The sequence below is a fragment of the Etheostoma spectabile genome, unplaced genomic scaffold (genome assembly GCF_008692095.1).
Source record: "Etheostoma spectabile isolate EspeVRDwgs_2016 unplaced genomic scaffold, UIUC_Espe_1.0 scaffold00569612, whole genome shotgun sequence".
NCBI lineage: Eukaryota > Metazoa > Chordata > Actinopteri > Perciformes > Percidae > Etheostoma > Etheostoma spectabile.
Window position 1 is genome coordinate 19068 of NW_022605220.1, and position 21567 is coordinate 40634.

Below are 21567 nucleotides of genomic sequence, written 5' to 3' on the forward strand. Positions count from 1 at the left end.
TTGCTTTCATGTACATCACAGAGTTATGAAGAAGGAAACTATAACCTGTAGATCTTAATCAGGGTTTATACCCTGATTTATTCTGAACTTAGAATGTTTCACATGTCCATGTAAGCCTATCATATGTCTGTATTTACATTAATTATGATTATAAAATATAGTCCACCAATGTTTAACTGGGATTTAGATGTTTTTAAGATGAAAAAATAACAGAGTTCTGTAGAAAAAAAACAACAACACAGCATCAGAAAGCTGCCTAACCTTTGGCCAGTAGTGCTCTAAAAATAAGAGGAACATGTAACATGTGGGTCTCATGTTAGGTAACCCACATGGGGCCCACATAAATCGCCTACTTCCATCCCATGACCACTTCTCCTACTCATATCCCCTTTGGGGCCCTTAAGTTGGCCCACAAGGGCTTTCCATGTGGGTCTCATGTTAGGTAACCCACATGGGGCCCACAGTAATCGCCTACTTCCATCCCATGCCCACTTTGCCCACTCATATCCCCTATGGGCCCTTAGAGTTGGCCCTCATGGCTTTCCCATGTGGGTCTCATGTTAGGTAACCCCATGGGGCCCACATAAATCGCCTACTCCATCCCATGCCCACTTTGCCCACTCATATCCCCTATGGGCCCTTAGAGTTGGCCTCATGGGCTTTCCATGTGGGTCTCATGTTAGGTAACCCACATGGGGCCCACATAAATCGCCTACTTCCATCCCATGCCCACTTTGCCCACTCATATCCCCTATGGGGCCCTTAGAGTTGGCCCTCATGGGCTTTCCATGTGGGTCTCATGTTAGGTAACCCACATGGGCCCACATAAATCTCCTACTTCCATCCCATGCCCACTTTGCCCACTCATATCCCCTATGGGGCCCTTAGAGTTGGCCTTCATGGGCTTTCCATGTGGGTCTCATGTTAGGTAACCCACATGGGCCCACATAAATCGCCTACTTCCATCCCATGCCCACTTTGCCCACTCATATCCTATGGGCCCTTAGAGTTGGCCCTCATGGCTTTCCATGTGGGTCTCATGTTAGGTAACCCACATGGGGCCCACATAAATCGCCTACTTCCATCCCATGCCCACTTTGCCCACTCATATCCCCTATGGGGCCCTTAGAGTTGGCCCTCATGGGCTTTCCATGTGGGTCTCATGTTAGGTAACCCACATGGGCCCACATAAATCGCCTACTTCCATCCCATGCCCACTTTGCCCACTCATATCCCCTATGGGGCCCTTAGAGTTGGCCCTCATGGGCTTTCCATGTGGGTCTCATGTTAGGTAACCCACATGGGCCCACATAATCGCCACTTCCATCCCATGCCCACTTTGCCCACTCATATCCCCTATGGGGCCCTTAGAGTTGGTCTTCATGGGCTTTCCATGTGGGTCTCATGTTAGGTAACCCACATGGGGCCCACATAAATCTCCTACTTCCATCCCATGCCCACTTTGCCCCTCATATCCCCTATGGGGCCCTTAGAGTTGGCCTTCATGGGCTTTCCATGTGGGTCTCATGTTAGGTAACCCACATGGGGCCCACATAAATCACCTACTTCCATCCCATGCCCACTTTGCCCACTCATATCCCCTATGGTGCCCTTAGAGTTGGCCCTCATGGGCTTTCCATGTGGGTCTCATGTTAGGTAACCCACATGGGGCCCACATAAATCGCCTACTTCCATCCCATGCCCACTTTGCCCACTCATATCCCCTATGGTACCCTTAGAGTTGGCCCTCATGGGCTTTCCATGTGGGTCTCATGTTAGGTAACCCACATGGGGCCCACATAAATCGCCTACTTCCATCCCATGCCCACTTTGCCCACTCATATCTCCTATGGGGCCCAGACATTTTGCCCAGTTAAAGCCCGTGCCCACTTGGTACCCATTGAGCCCATTTGTAACCCATATGGGGCCCATATGTACATGTTGGCTGGGAGGGATCCACTATTTTCACAAAACTGGACTTTAGGAATGCTTACCACCTAGTGCGAGTAAGGGAGGGTGACGAGTGGAAGACTGCATTCAACACCCACACCGGCCATTACGAGTACCTGGTAATGCCATTTGGCCTCACCAACGCCCCAGCGGTATTCCAGGCGCTGGTAAATGATGTGCTGCGGGACATGCTGAACAAATTCGTTTTTGTGTACCTGGATGACATCTTAATATTCTCCAGGACTCTGTCTGAACACATCCGTCATGTCCAGCTGGTTCTTCGTCGACTTCTGGAGAACTCTCTCTATGTCAAAGCGGAGAAATGTGAGTTCCATGCTAAGACTGTGTCATTCCTGGGATACATCGTCACTGAAGGCAATATCCAGATGGACCCCGCAAAGGTCTCGGCAGTCACCTCCTGGCCAGTTCCGGGGAATAGAAAGATGTTGCAGCAATTCCTCGGTTTTGCCAATTTCTACCGGAAATTCATCCGGAGCTACAGCTCCGTCGCCGCTCCCCTCACAGCTCTGACCAGCATTAAACACCCCTTTTTCTGGACCCCAGAGGCCAACACCGCCTTTCATACCCTCAAGGCCCGGTTCACCACTGCCCCCATCCTCCAGATGCTGGATTCAGACCGGCAGTTCGTTGTCGAGGTGGATGCTTCAGACGCGGGTGTCGGGGCCATACTCTCTCAACGGGCAGAAGAGGACAACAAGCTGCACCCCTGTGCATTTTTTTCTTGCCGGCTTTCTCCTGCGGAGCGCAATTATGATGTTGGAGACCGTGAGCTGTTGGCTGTCAAGCTTGCCCTGGAGGAGTGGCGTCACTGGCTGGAGGGGTCCACAGTTCCGTTTCTGGTCTGGACTGATCACAAAAATCTCGAATACATCCGCAATGCCAAACGTCTTAACCCCAGACAGTCCCGCTGGGCTTTGTTCTTCACCAGATTCAACTTCACCCTGTCATACCGCCCAGGTTCTCGGAACACCAAGCCGGACGCTCTCTCCCGTCAGTTCCAGAAGGATGGCACCTCTTCCCAGGAACCTGCATCAATTTTGCCTGATCCCTGCGTTGTAGCTGCCCTGACCTGGGATATCGAGGTGGAACTTCAAGAAGCCCTCCGTGGTCATCCCAGTCCCAGTGCATGCCCGGACGGTCGTCTCTTCGTCCCAGAGAATTTGAGGTCCCAGGTCATACAGTGGGGACACAACTCCCGCCTTGCCTGCCACCCGGGCTCCGCCCGCACCTGCCATCTCCTTGCCCAGCGATTCTGGTGGTCTTCTTTGAGAAAGGATGTCCGGGAATTCGTCCGTGCCTGCCCCACCTGCAATCAGAACAAGTCCTCCATTCGGCCCCCCGCTGGTTTACTCCAGCCCTTGCCTATGGCACACTTCATCCCCCTGCCTAACCTGCCATCGGCCAGAGAGACTGCCCAGGCCGTTCTTGATCACGTCATCCGTCTTCACGGGCTACCCAGGGATGTTGTTTCTGACAGAGGCCCGCAATTCACCTCTACATTCTGGAAGGAGTTCTGCCGTCTGCTAGGGGCCACAGTGAGTCTCACCTCTGGGTTCCACCCCCAGTCCAATGGACAGTCCAAGCGGGCAAACCAGGAGCTGGAGAAGGCGCTGCGGTGCATGGTTTCTCGCAAACCTCTGGCTTGGGCGCAACAACTGACGTGGATAGAATATGCTCACAACTCTCTCACCTGCTCCGCCACTGGTATGTCACCTTTCCAGTGTGTGTATGGTTACCAGCCCCCCCTGTTTCCCAGCCAGGAAGGAGACGTGTCCTGCCCGTCTGCCCTCGCCTATGCCCGCCGTTGCCGTCGTACCTGGTCACAAGCTCGTGCCACGCTACTCAAGTCAGCTGTCAGCTATGCCATTGGGGCTAACCGCCGAAGAACGCCGGCACCCATCTACCGTGTTGGCCAGAAGGTGTGGCTGTCAGCCAAGGACCTCCCTCTGCGGGTGGAATCACGTAAGCTTGCACCTCGATTCCTCGGCCCATACCCTATCCAGAGGATCATCAGCCCTACCGCAGTCCGGCTCCAGTTGCCGACATCCATGAGGGTGCACCCTACGTTTCATGTTTCGAAAGTCAAGCCGACACATGAAAGCCCGCTGGTTCCCGTGGCGCCTCCACCTCCTCCTCCTCGCCTCGTTGACGGTGGGCTGGTGTACACCGTTCGAAGCCTGCTTCTGTCCAGACGGAGAGGTAGGGGCCTTCAGTATCTCGTCGACTGGGAGGGCTGTGGGCCTGAGGAGAGAACCTGGGTGCCTGCCTGTCGGATTTTGGACCGGACACTCGTCGCCGACTTCCACCGCATGCATCTTGGCCAACCTGCTATCCGTAGGGGCCGCCCCAGAGGGGTCCCTAACCGTCCTACCCGTCCGGCTCCCTGTCCTGTGCCTGACCCTGACTCTGTTTCGGTGCCTTTGGATTTCCCGGTACCTCTGAAACTCCCATACCCTTTACCCTTTAATAAACTATCGAACGTGACGCTTTTGTGGTCCTCGTCTTGTTTGGTGTCTGACAGCTGCATTAATGTTGGATGAATTTCCATTTAATTCGGTACATTTGGCATTCAACTACCTACATTTGGCGATCCCTTAACTTTTCATCTAGAGCCATCATCAGGTAAGTTGTAAATTTATAAATATTCACTTTGTTAAGTACTTTGGTTTACGACCAAAATACCTGCAGACCAATTACCATCTTACTGTACTTTGTGTTTTGAGCTAAGTAGCTAATTGTAAATGCTAATACAATAAAGGTGGGGAAAATGGTAAACATGAAACCTGCTAAAAGACAGCATGTTAGCATTGCTTTGTAAGAATGTTAACTTTTTTTATTTTTTATTGCATTACCATGATGCAGCTGGTCAAGTAGTTGAAGATGGTTGCCTTCAGTTCAAAGTGCTCCCCCCGGATGATGGAGTAGGGCAGGCTGAGCTCCAGGAAGAAGGGCTGGAAGACGGTGATGTTTTTACGTGGAGCCAAACCGAAACCTTGAGGGGACAGACAGAAAGCCTCCGTCTCCCAGGTGGTGATGGTGTCCGGGACAGTGAGTGCCACGTCCTTTGTTCCAGACTCTCTGGATGAGCAGAAACAGATGCATACAGGGAACTTGAAAAACATACTCACATAATTCAGATTAGTCAAAAAACAACAACAATGTCAGTAGTTTACTAACGTGTAGACTTAATTGCAGTAACACCACCACATTACAGTTACCTAAAAAGAATGTGGAAATGTGAAATTGTTTCATATGCATCCATTAGATCTCAGAAACTAAATGAATGCAATTATGCTGGGTTACATTTGGACTCTAGACCAAACAGACCATTTCCCGTACACAATAATTTTAAAAGAATCTTCTGTTGGCATCTTTTGCTTAGAATAACAACTAAAATAACACTCCTAAAATGGCTGAAAACAAGCTTAGGAGCAGTGTCAGTAAATTAGTTTCATGCCATTCATGTGTGGAGGGAGACAGCAGGAAGGTGCACATACATAAGATGCAGTCATACACTCAAACACATTTATGACCATCAAACATTCTGTGGCAAAACTCACCCAACTTCCACCAGGTCCCATATCCAGGTCTCAGGGAAGAAAGTGCGGACTGTCTCTATTGGTGGTTTATCAGGAGATGACATACCAGAAGTCCCAGCAGATTTAACAAGGTGTCTGTCTATAAGTACTTCCATTATCTCTGAGAAGAAAGTAGAAAATATTGTGTTAGAAAAAAATGAAAGCATTGACATAGTGACCTTTTTTAAATATTCAGCATGTGTCACTCGATGGAGGAAAAAAGAAAGTCACCATAATCCCCAAAGTCGTCTCTTCCTCTGTATTTGAGACATGAAGGCTCTCGAATAACCATGTTTGTTGCCATCTTCATCCCTACATTCTAGATAATCCAACAATTAAGAAGGCATCACAGAAAAGTTGATAAATGTGCAGCAATAAACTATATTAGTATATTCTTGATTTTGTACACTCATTTGTGCAGGACGTACCTGGAAAACAGTATAAGCATCAGCTGTCCCACCACCATTGGGGTATGGCAAGACATATCTTCTCGGTCTTACATAAAAACATTCTTCACCATCTTGAACGTCATTTGGAATATTGGACATTTTTGTGACCGGCAACAATTGAAATATCTGAAAAGAAAGGTTTGGTTCAAAGTTATCGACTGACAATGTTTGGTGTTCTGTAAAGATCTGACAATTGGGAAACTCTTGGACACTAAGGCCTACTCTTACATCTATCGGGATACACCTCACAGATGTGATCATAACTTTATGCTATAGCATTTTCATAATAGCATGCTTACAACTGGGTAAAAAGATTACTCAGTATTGAGCTGCATTGCACAGTTGATAACAATGTAAAACTGATAGAGGGAGAAAATTAACAAAGAATAACCTTGGGAAAAGTAAATAACGGCAAAGTAATAATGGATGATAAATATGCAAAAGATTTTGCAGAGGTAACAAATAACATACTTTTGGTTGATTCCAGTAGTTACCTTGTTTGCATCCAGAGTCTTCCCTGGCTCCTTGATGAGGACGCTCTGGTCAACAGCGCTCACACCACACAGAGATTCTGGCTGGGTGGTAACCTGCATGATGGTCTCCTCTCCTGGGACAGCCGAGGACGGAGAAAACTCCAGAGACACCTGACACAATCGGAAAAGACATATCTCACCGCCTGGACTTTAGTGGTAGATGACAACCTGGGATCTTTTCAAACTTAAAAAAGTCGGATTAGAACATGGATTTGACCACCCTATGTAATAGAAGGTTAAAGTAAAAAGTGTGATATTCATAAGTGCTCCAAATAATTCCTTACATATATAACTGATTATTTAAATAAATTGATATCCCAAATAGAATATACTTTGATTCTGTATCTACAATCTCCCAAGAAAAGCCTTGCAACATGTCTTAGTTTTTCTCAGGCTGACCTTGTGACTGAAGCATTGCTCAGTAGAGAAGTCAGCGCTTTTGGCGATCACAGTCTCACTGGGGAGGATGGCGTAAGCCACAACCTGGACGTCTGGTGCCATGTCTGGAGACACTGTCAGCTTAAAGGACACCTCGCCCTCATTCACTGAAACAACATGAACAATCATCACTCACATGCCTCCATAAATCAATAGACTGGTTATGCTAATTCAAAGGATAACTTTAAGACAAGTCATTCTTTGCTCACCTGATTTGTCTTTAACTTCCACCCGTTTAACTCCTTGTGTAACAATAGCTCCTCTTGATAAGACCTGGGAAATTTAAAGAAAATGACAAAGAATGAGTAATGCAACAATAAAACCACATTTCCTTTAACAGCAGATTACAACACTGTCTACTGTTCTGATGTGTAGTTTTGTTTCATGTTATTAAGTATGCTACTTAGAGGAATATGATCATATGATTTATGTCAAAAAGTTTGCCATAGTTATTGTCATCATAAACACTTGCCTGCCTAAAATACTGTAGCTAAAATAACAGACCTGGGGCCTGTCAATGATGTAGTTGAATCTACTCTGGCTCTCTTTGAGGTATCTGGCTTACTGAACTGGCCCTGTAACTCTGAGTTTAGCAAACTACTGCTTACGCTACCAAATAACAGACGGCTAATAATATACTGATGGCCTGACAATCTAATGAGTCTGTACATGTGAATACTATTGCTTATGGCTCTCTTGAATGAGTCAGCTTTGTTGATTGTGGCTTTTGAACTGTAATGTGGAGACCTCTGTACACACTATTAGCTACATTAGACTACTAACAACTAGAATCTGAACATGTCATGGTTGATTGCTTTTGGGTAATGTAGCCGCTGGGTTTTGACAAGGCACTATGGAATTAAAAAAAATTCTGGTTCAGGTGCATTGATTGTGATCTTTTTTCCTAAATAGGAGTTTGTGATTCTACAGTGGTTAGGGTTAGGTTTTACTCACACCAGACTGGATATTTAGCTTGATGCACTCAACTCTTATTATTTGGTTAAAAGAAACATACATTAATCTGAATTGTCTTTTGCAGATTTCATTACACGTTTTATTACAGCCCTTGCAACTGTAAACAGGGTTAGACCTAATGTTAGTTGTCAAACTTTGCCAATTGTTACTCAACATAGGCTATGCTTAAAGGTAGCACAAAACATAAAATCTCCTAGGTATATGGTTCTCAGTCTTACCAGGTAAACTGTGGATGTCAGTTATCTTATGTAAAGGTCATTTTAAAAAACATCTTCCCCATATCTTGGGAAGAGAACTGGTGACGGGAAAATAGTTCACCAACCACTCACCAGATACATCACATCCACAAAGCTGTGGGCCTCTCCAACTATGGTGTATTGGATAAAGATGTCTTCTTCTTTGTCACAGGAAAGTGGTTCATCCTTCGTCTTTACGTCCAAGGAGCTGACTGATTTAGTATCAGGAGAAGAAAGTGTGGCCAAAGACACTTTGTGATTGTTAGACTCATAGTATGGCGTTCTGTAAGGACGGAAAAGCAGTCTTGGTGTGTCGCTAACCTAGAGAGCAGAGAATATAGAAATGTGATGATGGTGGTTGAAGTAGAAGAAAGCTTCAGTTTATTCAGCCAACACAAATGTTTAGGTATAGACGTAGTAGACAGTTCCTATGGCATATTGGTTAGTTGCAGCAAACTGAGAAACCATTTGAGGTTTCAGATTTGGGACTTTTTATCATCTTTGTGAAAGTGTTACAATGTGGCTGGCAAATGTTGGGTTATAGATTGCAGTTTCTACTTCTTACTTGTAATTGGATGTCCCCTTTAAAGTCAGCTGTGCTTAATGAGAAAATGGCGAAACCATCACTGTCGGTTGTGAGATTCTGTAACAAACGCGATGACCACCTTTCCCCCTCAAACAGGAACACCGGCATGTCAGGAATGGGTCTATTATTGTAATCAACGGCTTTAACCTGTTGGAAGCACAATGTTGTATCACCGAGAATGCACATTGCTTCAGTTACACTGTGTATAGAATCACATTGAAGAAGTGAAGACAAATGCACTTACTTTTCCTTCCACATCTGATCCTTTGTTATAAATCTTGGGAGTGTCAGTGAAAGACAACTTTCCAACAACGTATGAAATCACTGTAGTCTTCTCTTGTGAGCGTGTAATACCTGTACAAGACGCCTTCATGTTACAACGATGTGTTTGCCATATTGTTTCAATACATGGCATAGTCATTTTGTCATTATAGGCCTACTAATTCTTTTTAAACTATAAATACAATAAATTGTATGACTTGCCTGTGCCCTCCTCTTTCATGTTTGCAGTGAGTTGCAGTACATCTCGTAGCGCCTGTTGCGCAATTTTTGTGAAAGTTGACATTGTGAAGACAAAAGTGGCACAACCTCTCTTGTCCGTCTAGAAAGCACAATAGAATAAGATTTTAACTGTCAAATCTTTATATCTAACTACTATCTCCCAGAGGCGGACTTACCATTAGGCAAAGGTAGACAATTGCCTTGGGCCCCAAGCTACCAAGGGCCCCCTAAAACGCCTCATAAACTTTGGTTATGATTTGTTGTCTTACTTTTCACCAATTAATGTGTTACTGAAGAGCAGCAAGAAGCCGGTGCTTGCGCTAGTAATGCTAACACGGATGAAGAGGAGCTACCCACCGGCAGTCTCAGCCCAGGATGTTCTAGTGATGCGGGGGCTACATACAAGACAACCTTACAGGATCCTTTGAATGGAGATGGTTACGGTTCTATTTCGTATAGGCTTCGCCCTCTAAGGCTACGCTATTGGGTTTATCCCTTCGCGCATGCGCAGTCGTGAAGATTTTCTTTCCCGCCCTTGCGTCCAGCACGGGCCTTAACTACGTCCGCATTTACTGTATATATATCATAGAATCTGGAGTTACCAAAGTAATTATCGAACTGCTGCTTTCACTGTCCATGATGATGGCAATGACGAAGATGGTGACACACATAATACTCAGCAACTAGACCCCGTGAGTAGCAGTCACCCTAATCAATGAGTTATGATTGAAGATGATCCATCACTCTGGCCAATCAACTGTCATACAGAGACCACGTCTTTCTCAGATAAATAAGGACTGAAAAGGGGGAGAACAAGGGTTGTGGATGGCCCCGTGCCTGTGTTTGCCTTAGGCCTCAAAATGACTAAATCCGCCCCTGCTATCTCCATTGTATAAAAATGAACGTTTACGTTCCTCAGTTTGTACATTGAACTGACAAGACAGATGACGATATGTTGTTTTAAATGTGCACAGTGTACATTATGTAGGAGGATATGTAAGGTCTATGCACCTTACTTCATTAGACTGTCACCATATTTACTGTACCTGCTTTGTTTCCTCGGAACAAGGCACCTGCATCTCAACGATTCCCAATGGCTGTTCAGGGTTGTATATAAGGGGTCTAACATAAGATGCACTAAAAGGTCGGCACACCTTGATGTCAACACTACCTGGCACAGGCTGGCCGTATGTATACCTAAATAGATAAAGAAAAAAACATTGAAAATAACCCTTCCCTAATCTAGTTTTAGATTATTTCAGAGTAATGTGCAAAATGGCTTTTACTTACGTTGCACATACTTCAGCCTTGATTTCTTCCTGATTAATACTTATTTCATTAGCCGCATTTAATGTTACGTCAAATTTAGGCAAAACTGGAGACAAAGTAAAATTATTAGAACTTTGCTTTATTACACATGGATTGAAATAGATTTTTTTTTTTTTTTTTTTTACTTACCATATTTTTCCACCTTGAAGCTGTGTTGTATTTTATCTGTCCCAATCGATACAGTAACTTGGTAGGCTCCTTCACGGGCCTCAGAGTTCAAGGCGTAAGAAAGCTGCAATATCTTACTATTGGATGTTTCATTCAGCCACTGTCCAATCCTGTTGCTGGTAGAATCCTGTTAAGTGAAGTAAAGAAGAACAGTGACAACAGGAAACTCGTGAATACAGGAAGAGTGGCATTTCTTCATCTCCTTCTACAAGATGGCAGATAAAACTGGGCCATGGTTTGGTGTAAAAAGTTGGACTTCTTGACTCTCAATGGAAAAAAACAGCATGAAAACATGAAGCATCTTGAAATTACTCTCAATTAGATCCTGATGAATGTACTTGCAGGCTAATATCAGTGCCCAGTTACAGATATTGATCTGTATAATGGGCAAATGTACATACATTGCTGCAAAAAATATATATACACATATTGTCTTCCATCCTTCTTAAATCAAGTTTTATGTAGTTTGACAAATTCATCATATATTTTGGTCCACTTGTTGGCTATTATTAGCTAGTCTTGGACGAGTTTATGCAGTGCAAAAAAAGACATTTATAAAAAAAAAACTTTTATACTGAAAAGTCCATCCATCCATCTACTGATAAAGAACATCAAAGGCTGTTAATATCACCAGAAAATGCTTGTGAATATAGCTTGAGTTATCATTTTCTTAAAGGAATTTGCTTTATAGTATTTGTTTAGAATCAAACTTTAAAAAATGTAAATTTTAGTTTATTATACCCAATGGTGTGTTTAAGTGTATTAGTCTCACCTTAATTTCTATTATATCGTACTGTAAAGAAAGAAAGAAAGAGTTGTTAAAGCACAAGCTGCTTTGCACTGCGCTCATCACACAGTGAGTTAAAGATGATAAACTCAGACTTCAGCTCTTATACTTATGATTTTATATAAAACAAACGTGTGACACACAAAACATGAAAAAACATTTAATGTTTTAAAACATTAAAAACATTTTAAAAAGGCTTGTCCTGAAGAGTATGTAACTTTTGGACAAAAAAATACAGTTCTATAAGAAGCTATAGTGAAGATTCCACTGTTATTTCAAATTATATAGGATAATGTGTGACAAAAATGTTGCAAAATGAAACACATGTGTTGAAATGGATTTATCACTGGGTCAACAACCTTCAAAGTAGCTTGGTAGGTTTATCTAAAGGGGCTCTGGTTCGTACTATTGACCCATATATATTACTCATATTCTGTTAATTTCAAGGTAATTATCAAACCATTTCACTAATACTGTTTATAAATGAGACCTAAATAAAAAAAGACTGTTCAAACACTCACCAGCTGATGGACAGGTCTAAACTTGGTGTCAAGTGTGACGACTCTGAATTGCACTGAGAGACATGCAGAGAGATTACATGAAGCCTTTACAGCTCTGCTACAGTAGTGTTAAACATCCTAAAAGGTCAGTGATTGGTCTTCTGTTAACTGAGAGAGTACATCAAATTTGAAAGAAAGAAGAAAAGGTGAGAAAAATCAATTTTTAATAAATATTTTAAATGTGTGACATACCGATTTCTATCATTTTGTGGCTTCATTTTTAAATCCTGGGAATATCAATATATAACATAATGATATTATGGCAATACATGTTCTACGCAGTGCTGCATACACTGTAATTTGTAAAGAGAAAACTTGTCTATATATGGTACCATCTTGTGTACTATGTCATAGATGATTTATTTGCACAATAACACAAAGTCGCATAAACATGACAACATAAGAAAAGAAGCAAGTTGTGCAGGTGAAGAAAAAAATCCCCAAAAAACCCTATAGGGTTATGGAAGGAATCTCAACCTCAATTAGTATTATAGGCAAATACAAAGGTCAAGAAGTCTATATGAGTAACCAAGCCAACATACGTAGATTAAAAAAGCAAATATAAGGTAACAAACATAAATCAAGTAAAAAACCATCAGCTCCAAATTACCTGTTTGTCCTGGGAGGTAGATTGGTTTATCTGTTTGGATGAATGTCATTGGTTTATAGACTTTGATCTTAACTTTTCTGACTTCTCTAGAGTAGAATGTGTCGCCTCGTACCACCACCTCCAAGTTCTGCACCACTTCATCCTGCACTAAAGGAACCTGTGACAGAAATATATTTTATAGACACCAAGAGAGTCATTACATCCCATTAAAAATGATTTGATTTATGAATATTTAACTCGATCTGTTCTATCTTGATTTCTTAAAATCCTAAAATCCCAAATGCTTAACAACAGGAGTTGTCAATTTACACAACTTATTTAATATTGTGGGCTTTCTTTTACAAATCTATATGTGGTTCTGTATGTTATGAAATCCTATCAATGTTTTTCAACTCAGTTTCTTCTACACATTTTATAGAAATTGTAACATGAATCAAATTAGGAACCTTACTGACCTTAAATTTAATGCAGGCATGAAATTCTTTACTGCACATCTCCTTCAGAAGGGGTGTATTCTCTTCATGGGACATCAGAGTGACTCTCATTTCCAGAGTCTCGTTGGGCTGCAGGAGACTCGCACAGAATTTGGTCTCAGCTCCAGATTCAAGAACTGCAGGAATGGCTACCATGTACTGCCTACAGACACAGACACACATACAGTAGATATCTCACTGGATCTGACATGGAGACAACCCCAACCCAGAAGATTATGCAGTATAAAATCCTTACCCATGATCAATTCATTTAACCACAGGCTATTACTATTTTTTAAGTGTAGAGGTAACTTACGGTCCTGACACCGCTTGGCCCACGCACATCCAGCTCAAGAAGACACACAGTCTCCATGTCCACATCTGAATCCCGGGACGACCCATGACTGAATGAGATGATCTTGAGTCCGCATCTGTTTAATAGTCTCTGATAAAGAATCCCACCCCCACAAACACACTGTCCCATCCCCTCTATTTGTTTTTAAAGTAACCTATTCAATCATGTATAGACTTCCTGCTATGGTGTGTTATGCTAACTACAATTTTTTTACAACTTAATTAGGCAATGATCCAGATAGTTTAATTCTAACTGTAATAATGTAAAATATGAAAAGATGTTTTTTATACTGAATCAGTTTGTTGTACTTTATATAGTTTTAGAATATGCAAATAAATTAAAAAAAAAAAAAAAGACGCATTGTGCAGTTCCACCTGCACAAACAACAGCCTGGCCAGAGTTTTACCAACTAAAATGTAAGACTTTTTAAGACCTTTAAGACCGTTATGAACAATATTTAAGAATTAAGACCTTTATCACAACATCAACTATACCCGGAATTCTGTTTTTTTCAAGCCAAGTATCGTTAAACTTGAACTTCCCAATAGCTGAAGAATAAAATACATTTTATGTCTAGAAGTTGCATGTTGGTGTCATTTGTAGTCGTAGTACAACAACATATTTGGACTAGCGACAAAAACAACACCACGGAAAAAAAGAGAGCATTAGAGGCAGTGTTGCATGGCCGTAGTCAAATTAAGACCTGTTTAAAATGATTTACTTTATTTACCTAGAACATAACACAAGACTTTTAAGGCTTAAAATTTAGATTGTTTTCAGAGGGGGCCCAAGCAGCCATGTAAAGGAAGCAGATGTGACGCAAGCTGGGATCCTGGCTAGGCTAACGGTACGTGTCCACTGGCAAGCGTCACTTCCACAGTATGTGAGCAGCAAAGCATTCTGGTAGTGTCGCAGTTAATTCCAGAAGCAGTGCATCAAGCTGAACGCTCCTCATTTGCATAGTTGTTGTCCAGGCTACTTTATGCAAATCAGGGGCGTCCAACTCAACGCCTCTCGAAAACTCACAAAATCTTTTAAGTGGACCATTGTTGATCTAAAATAAGGATAGATTCAGCATCTGCATAGCCTATTTTTTTCCATAAAACTATCATATAAAACTATTTTCTGTTTTGATATTTAGAGCCGACCACCCCACATGAAGCGTTCTTCCAATCAGGTGCAACCATTTCCGTTTTCTGAGTGTGTAGCCGTAATCTTTGCTTGTCAGTGGTCATTAAAGTTAATTGATAGCTTGCTACGCGCAACAATCATCCAATGCTGGGAAGCAGGGTGATCCCTGCTGTCAAAAAAAAAACACCACAGTGGACTCTTTCCATAAAAAGTGCCCCACATGCACCTACTGTCTCAGGCCAACGGCCACTCTTGTCAACAAACTGGATGACATGAGACTGCGGATTACCAATCCTTGTACAGATTATTATGGTGATAACGAAGACCTGGTTGCATGAAACCCGACTTTTTATGTTTTAAAATTTAAAAAAATGGCCATATTTTGCACATTGCACCTTTAAGCATTTTGTTCGGATGTTTTGCTTCAGCTAACTTTTTTAAATCAGTTGAACATGTCAGTCTTACAGTAGGTTAAGTTCTGCAACATTGCCCTTTACCCAGCGTGGTGTGTTTGCTTTTGTCATGCAAACAGCTCTTAACGATTACTAGGGTCAAAGTAGATACATTTTCCAGTAAATACACATTTGTGAACTGAAAAGTCAAAAACTGGCCATGAGTTACAACACAGTAGAGAACAAAAGTGCTGATCGTTCAAACATGCCAAGGCATGACACAATAGTCAAGAAGATATTGAATCAACAATCAACATTTATTTATATAGCACTTTACAGCAACCAACAGGTGTCCAAAGTGCTTTACATCAACCAAGAATAAACAAACACAACATTCAATAAAGGACAAGAAAAAAAAAGACTTCTTAAAACCACTTGAGGGGCTTGGATTCTTTCAACCTTTTAAACTATACGATCCCCAAACTAAAGAGCACCAGAGAGACAACCTCTACACAACAGAACAGCACTCAGATTGTGAAGATTGTATTATCGTTGAATACAACTAAACTATTTCTCCTTGTAAAATGTATATGCAAAAAAGGCTTCTTTCCATGATTCTTCATGCTTTTCAAGCAGAAACGGTGGATGCAGAGAATAAAAGCAGCTAGAGCTATACAGGATAGCAACAAGGTCAGTAAAACTGTCAGCGTTGGGCTTAACTTTTAACACTTTAAATGTATGTGCATAATATAATATCTGTCATCTGTACATAAAATTGGAGTGATACATTATACGTAATATTGGCAGTGACAGTCATGAAAAACAACAATCAGCCATCACAAGAAGCACAACTGAAACCATGTAGGCCTTCAATAAAAAAGATGACCGTATAGGCAATGGGAGCTCTATTTCTTTCTCTTCTCTTCTTGTGGGGATAGAATCAACTATTAAAACCAACAGAGTGTCTTTTCAACACTCTCCCTCAGGGACAAAGGGGGCGTCAGCTTTCCTGGAACTGTGTTTTGTCAAGTTTTCAGCTTTTTTTTTAAACTATTAAAGAAGCCAGTTTTAGATTACGATTCAGATTGAGATGACTTTATTATTCCCCAAGGGGCAATTCAGTTTTACAGCCAACCCATTCATTAAGATTTAAAGTGCAAAAAGTGCAATAACATCCAATGTCTATAATGTTAAAAAGAAATAATAAAACAAAATAAACAATAATTAAGTCCAGTCATATACTGAAAACACCTGTGAACGTGTGATGGCTAGATTGTGAAAACTCTGGCTCAGTTTATTGAGTTGATAAGCCTTGTGCTTCACATAGCGGATCTAAGTGCTTGAGAACTTAGATCCAAGATAACTTAAGATATTGAAAAGAATGCAACATTTTGAAACTCTTCCATTTGCTCATAGGCCTACAGCTGAACCCTAGTATTTGGATATTTGTTAGTTAGGTAGGTATTTTAATTTTAGGATTCAGATATTCATTTAAACCAAAAGACACGTGTTGCAGCGCTGGAAAACGGCAAATGCATGTTTTGAATTTTTGAGTTTTTTTGTTAAAATTGTTTGTGTTTCCAATGCCCAGATGTAAGCATATTGTCATCAGAAAAATGTCAGCCAGAACATTTTAAACATGGCCTCAAAGGCCTGATGGACGTTACAAAAAGACATTCTCATCAGTACAGCCTGTATTTTTATATTTGAATTGCTTTTAGACTCTCTACAGGCCTGTCGTTCTTGAAGACCCCATAAAATGTCCTTATTTTTTGTCTCCTCAATGTTCTGCAACTGTAGCTTGTACATTTTTGTTACTTCATAATATTGTGATTTGCATGGGTTGTCTTCACTTAAGTGACATTATGGAAGTTTTATAAATATTTCAAACTGTGTGAACAGTGGAGAACTTTAGATGAGACATCTCCTTAGAATTTAGCTGTGTTTTAATTTTTTAATCTTAGACAATAGCACATGCTGTAAACTTCTAAAACACAGTATACAGCACAGTAGTACATCAGTAAAATATAAGGTTCAGAAGCTGCTAAGAGCTGACAGCAGAGTTAGAACAGAAGGGCATGCAGGTTTAACTCTGAGCTTAAAGAAGAATTCCGGTCAATTCCAACACGTAGCTCTGTTGTTTGTTAATTTGGAGTGCTGTCAGTAGAGAGAAAAACGAAAACAATGTCATTAAGAGTGCCTACCCATGTGCAGAACATAACAAATGTCTCTATTTTTAATTGTTCATTATTGAAATAGTGACATCTATTTTCAATGTCTCTATTTCTCTGTTTTCAAACAACCTTTATTTATTCCAACGTGATCTTTTGCTTATTTTGGATTTTTCCATATTCCATAAAGGCAGGGTTGGGCATTGTTTGGATTTGAACAATTCTGATTCCAGTGATCAACTGCAGTAATCAAGCCTCTCTTAAAAACAAACAACCTAGACACGTCGCTAATGAGCAACTATAGGCCAATATCAAACCTTCCGTTTTTAAGTAAAATAATTGAAAAAGCGTTTTTTCAACAACTCAACCATTTCTTGTCACTAATCAACAGTTTTGATACATTTCAGTCGGGTTTCTGACCACAGTGCCAAATTTTCAGTCTTAGTATTACTTGATCTTAGTGCTGCATTTGATACGGTTGACCATGACATCTTACTAGACCGATTGAAAAACTGGGTTAGACTTTCTGGCTCAGCACTAAACTGGTTTGAATCCTACCTACAGAATAGGGATTACTTTGTGTCTATAGGTAATCATACATCTGAACATACAAATATGACGTGCGGCGTTCCCCAAGGGTCCATTCTGGGGCCTCTTCTGTTTAACATCTACATGCTTCCACTGTCTCAATTATGGAAAACAACGAAATAAATTACCATAGTTATGCGGACGACACACAAATTTACATAATCTTATCGCCAGGGGACTATAGTCCAATTACAAAAACTGACCAAGTGCATCGAACAAATTAACAGCTGGATGTGCCAGAACTTTCTGAAATTAAAAGAAGGAAAAACAGAGGTGGTTGTTTTTGGAGCAAAAGAGAAACGATTAAAAGTCTGCGCTCAGCTTCAAACAACAATGTTAAAAACAACAGACAAAGCCAGAAATCTTGGTGTAGTCATGGACTCTGATCTGAATTTTAACAGCCACATTAAGACAATAACAAAGTCAGCCTACTATCACCTTAAGGATATATCAAGGGTTAAAGGACTTATGTGTCAACAGGATTTGGAAAAACTTGTCCATGCTTTCATCTTCAGTAGACTTGACTACTGTAACAGTGTCTTTACAGGTCTCCCTAAAAAATCAATCAGACAGCTGCAGCTGATTCAGAACGCTGCTGCTCGGGTCCTCACTAAGACCAAGAGAGTGGATCACATCACTCCAGTTCTGAAGTCTTTACACTGGCTTCCTGTGCATCAAAGAATTGATTTCAAAGTACTTTTGCTAGTTTATAAAACACTCAATGGTTTAGGACCAAAATACATTTCTGATCTGCTACTACACTATGACCCCCCCCCCCCCCCCCCCCCCAGACCTCTCAGGTCATCTAGGACAGGTCTGCTTTCCGTCCCCAGAATCAGAACCAAACAGGGGGAAGCAGCACTCAGTTTCTATGCTCCTCATATCTGGAACAAACTCCCAGAAAACTGTTGGTCCGCTGCAACTCTCAGTTCTTTTAAATCAAGGCTGAAGACCTTTCTTTTGGATGTTGCCTTTCTTTAAATGACTGTTCATTTCTTCAATGTTTAATTTCTTATGCTGAACTGTAACTTTTAATCTTGTGTTTTATGTATCTTAATGTTTTTATTTTTAACTGTTTATTCATGTGTTTTATCGTTTTTTTTTTTTTTAGCTGGTTTTTTTTTGCCCTGTTGCTGAAATGTGCTATACAACTAAAGCTGCCTTGCCTACTCTGGGCTCAACATCTGGCATCTTCAACCCATTCTGGGTAGCACACACTTTCATCTTTTCTACCATTACAGCCACCACCATCTCTGACCTTGAACAGGTTAATACAAGTAATGGTACCAAGAGCACTTGACTTTGCACTCTGAAGGTTTCACAGGGCCCGAAAAGGGCTTTGCAGCAGAGTAGGTTGAAAAGAGTTTTGCCATTGAGTGCCTGTTTGTGCAGTTGTGATATTTTTGCCCTTGCCTCCCCTCTTACATCGCTATCGTTTTTCAAGCTTTCCAGTGTCTGTACACAGTACGGGCGACACTGGAGAACAGTGTACGTTGCGCAGCAGAGTTGAATTTGCTTTGGTGTGCACATACCATCCCATTGGGCATAGTCATAAAATGTTGACAGTGATGTCATTACAGCCAAAAAGTGTTTCAAAGAGCTGTTTGCGTTTGGCAGATTCTTTGATAACACTTGCAAAAACCTGTACAAAGTTTCAGCTACTAGGCTCACCTCATGTGCAACTTATTGCAGCACAATGTCCAGGAAGTGGTTGCTGCAATGAACATACAAGGACTGGGGGCATATTTCCTTCAGTTGGGCCTGAACACCGGAAAAGCAACCCAACATGTTATTTACACCATCAAAATAATATCCTTGAAGGCGATCCAAAGAGATGTTCAATCTTACAAAGATGTCTTTCAAACACTTAAACAGTGTTTCTGCAGTTGTTTCAGGGTTTGAGAAAAATCCCAAGAACTTGCAGTGAGGCTGAAGATTACTGTCAACAAATTGAAGACTGCATGATAATTGTTCCGTTGTGTTCATATTTATGGTGCTGTCAGCTGTCAGTCCATAGAATAGGCAGTCTGATGCGCGAGTTACCCTACTATGTCCTTTTGAAAAGTCAGAGCAGACTGTTTGATTATCTTATCATTTACTGTGTCAAACATCCAATTATCCTTCTTTTTTCTCCACTCTTTTTCTTTGGGTAAATTAAAAATCTGTTCCAGCATCAGGTCATAGAGCACACCCTTATGAGTTGTGTGACCACTAAAAGGGATTCATTTTTTTCCCCAGGAATGCTATGGAACAAAATAATATCTTCAGGATATTTCTTGCTGTTTGCTTTGGCGGCAGTATTGGAGAGCAGAGAGCTTATTGACATTTTTTCAAGACAGGTGTCAGGCCAAGATACTTATCCCTGCCAGGATTGGTAACCCCCGTCCGCAGAAGCCCAGAAAAGCGGTGTTTAACTGCTTCACCTCGGATTCACCTCTTAAATAGAACAAATAGCAATGTGAAAGACTCTACAGGGTTTTCCATGGCAACAAGGGTCTGATTTATCTACAAAAATTTGTTTATAAGTTTATGTTTAATACTGAATGATGCATTAAAAATTCACACGTCGCTTTACTGTAACAGACAAATTAACATATTTATCTAGATAAATAAGACTCTTGGTGTTAGGGTGAAGGCAGATAACAAAACCATATCCTCTGTATGTTGAACTTGCATCGTAGTACAGGCCTCTGTTTTCTGTGAGCAAGGTTAAAGAATATTTTAAGTGTACAGTGTAGTTAATCTGACAAAGAAGCTCATGAGCCAAAAAGATACCTAAAGTTTTGTGTTTTTTTGTATTTCAAGGGCAGCCTTATGGCATTGCTTTAGTAATAGTTATCCATAGAAATAGTGCATTATTATCAAAATATCTCCAGTTATCTCCAGGTTGCTGGCCACAACATTTTTTGAGTTTTTTTAAATTAATCTTGTTAGAAGGCACAGTTGTTGGGCATTTCTCTTTCCATTTGTCAAGGCATGGGCATGTTTTCTAATTTCTCTCTGGAGAGGAGGATCCAGGAAATGAAAACATATTATAACACATATCCATTAGTCCTAATGCATTAATGACTAGTGCACACTTCATTTCCAGTTATTTCCAGTTAGCTGGAAAAACACATGCAGGTTACATGAACCAAGGCCAGAGTTGGCGATATTAGATCCTTTTTAGGGGGCTCGAGCCCCCCTAAATTTCATCTCAGATGTCCTAAAATTAATTTTTTTTTAAATATTGTAGTGCTTCAAGTTAGAGTTTGTGAACTTGTCTGTTAGTGGCATAGGACAAAGAATTACAGGTTCAAAGGGCTTAAAACAGATTTAATATCCTGTGTGTCTGTCACCAATGCTATGCACCTGTAACCACGTCAAGGACAGGGTTAACAGAAACGTAGTTTTGGCCGATTGGAGGTGGTTGTGCCAGACTCTCACCTTTGGCAAATACTCTATCTAATCTGTCAGAGGGAGAGCATGAGACAGTTGTGAAGTTTAACGTTGGTAGTCCCCAGAGTAGACGTTGGTAATTTCCTGGTGCAGATAAGAACCCAAAATGAAACGTAAGCAACAAAAATTGCTGACCACGTTTTTGCAAGGCACTGCATCCATGTCACATGTCTGATCCTAGAATCGCCCCTGGCCAGAGTGCTGACCTTCTATGTAGACATTGTGAATTTAGACACAGTTTTAAAAGACTCAGTTGAGACAAGATAAAAATGAGTAAGTAGATCGGCAGAATGGTAGA

General features: G+C 41.3%; 1 protein-coding gene across 1 annotated transcript in view; it reads right to left on the reverse strand.

Moving 5' to 3' along the window:
• LOC116685181 (alpha-2-macroglobulin-like) overlaps nucleotides 1-13680 on the reverse strand; it is a gene marked incomplete at its 3' end in the record, with an annotated part of 32655 nt that extends 18975 nt beyond the window's left edge. The window contains 19 exon segments of the mRNA XM_032510364.1: nucleotides 4824-5049; nucleotides 5532-5670; nucleotides 5781-5868; nucleotides 5978-6124; nucleotides 6493-6642; nucleotides 6931-7076; nucleotides 7179-7242; nucleotides 8274-8501; nucleotides 8746-8913; nucleotides 9011-9120; nucleotides 9250-9367; nucleotides 10314-10464; nucleotides 10558-10642; nucleotides 10726-10891; nucleotides 11537-11557; nucleotides 12073-12125; nucleotides 12722-12878; nucleotides 13177-13357; nucleotides 13511-13680. Coding sequence (XP_032366255.1) covers nucleotides 4824-5049; nucleotides 5532-5670; nucleotides 5781-5868; nucleotides 5978-6124; nucleotides 6493-6642; nucleotides 6931-7076; nucleotides 7179-7242; nucleotides 8274-8501; nucleotides 8746-8913; nucleotides 9011-9120; nucleotides 9250-9367; nucleotides 10314-10464; nucleotides 10558-10642; nucleotides 10726-10891; nucleotides 11537-11557; nucleotides 12073-12125; nucleotides 12722-12878; nucleotides 13177-13357; nucleotides 13511-13596 — 2484 coding nt within the window.
• Nucleotides 13681-21567: the final 7887 nt, after the last annotated feature.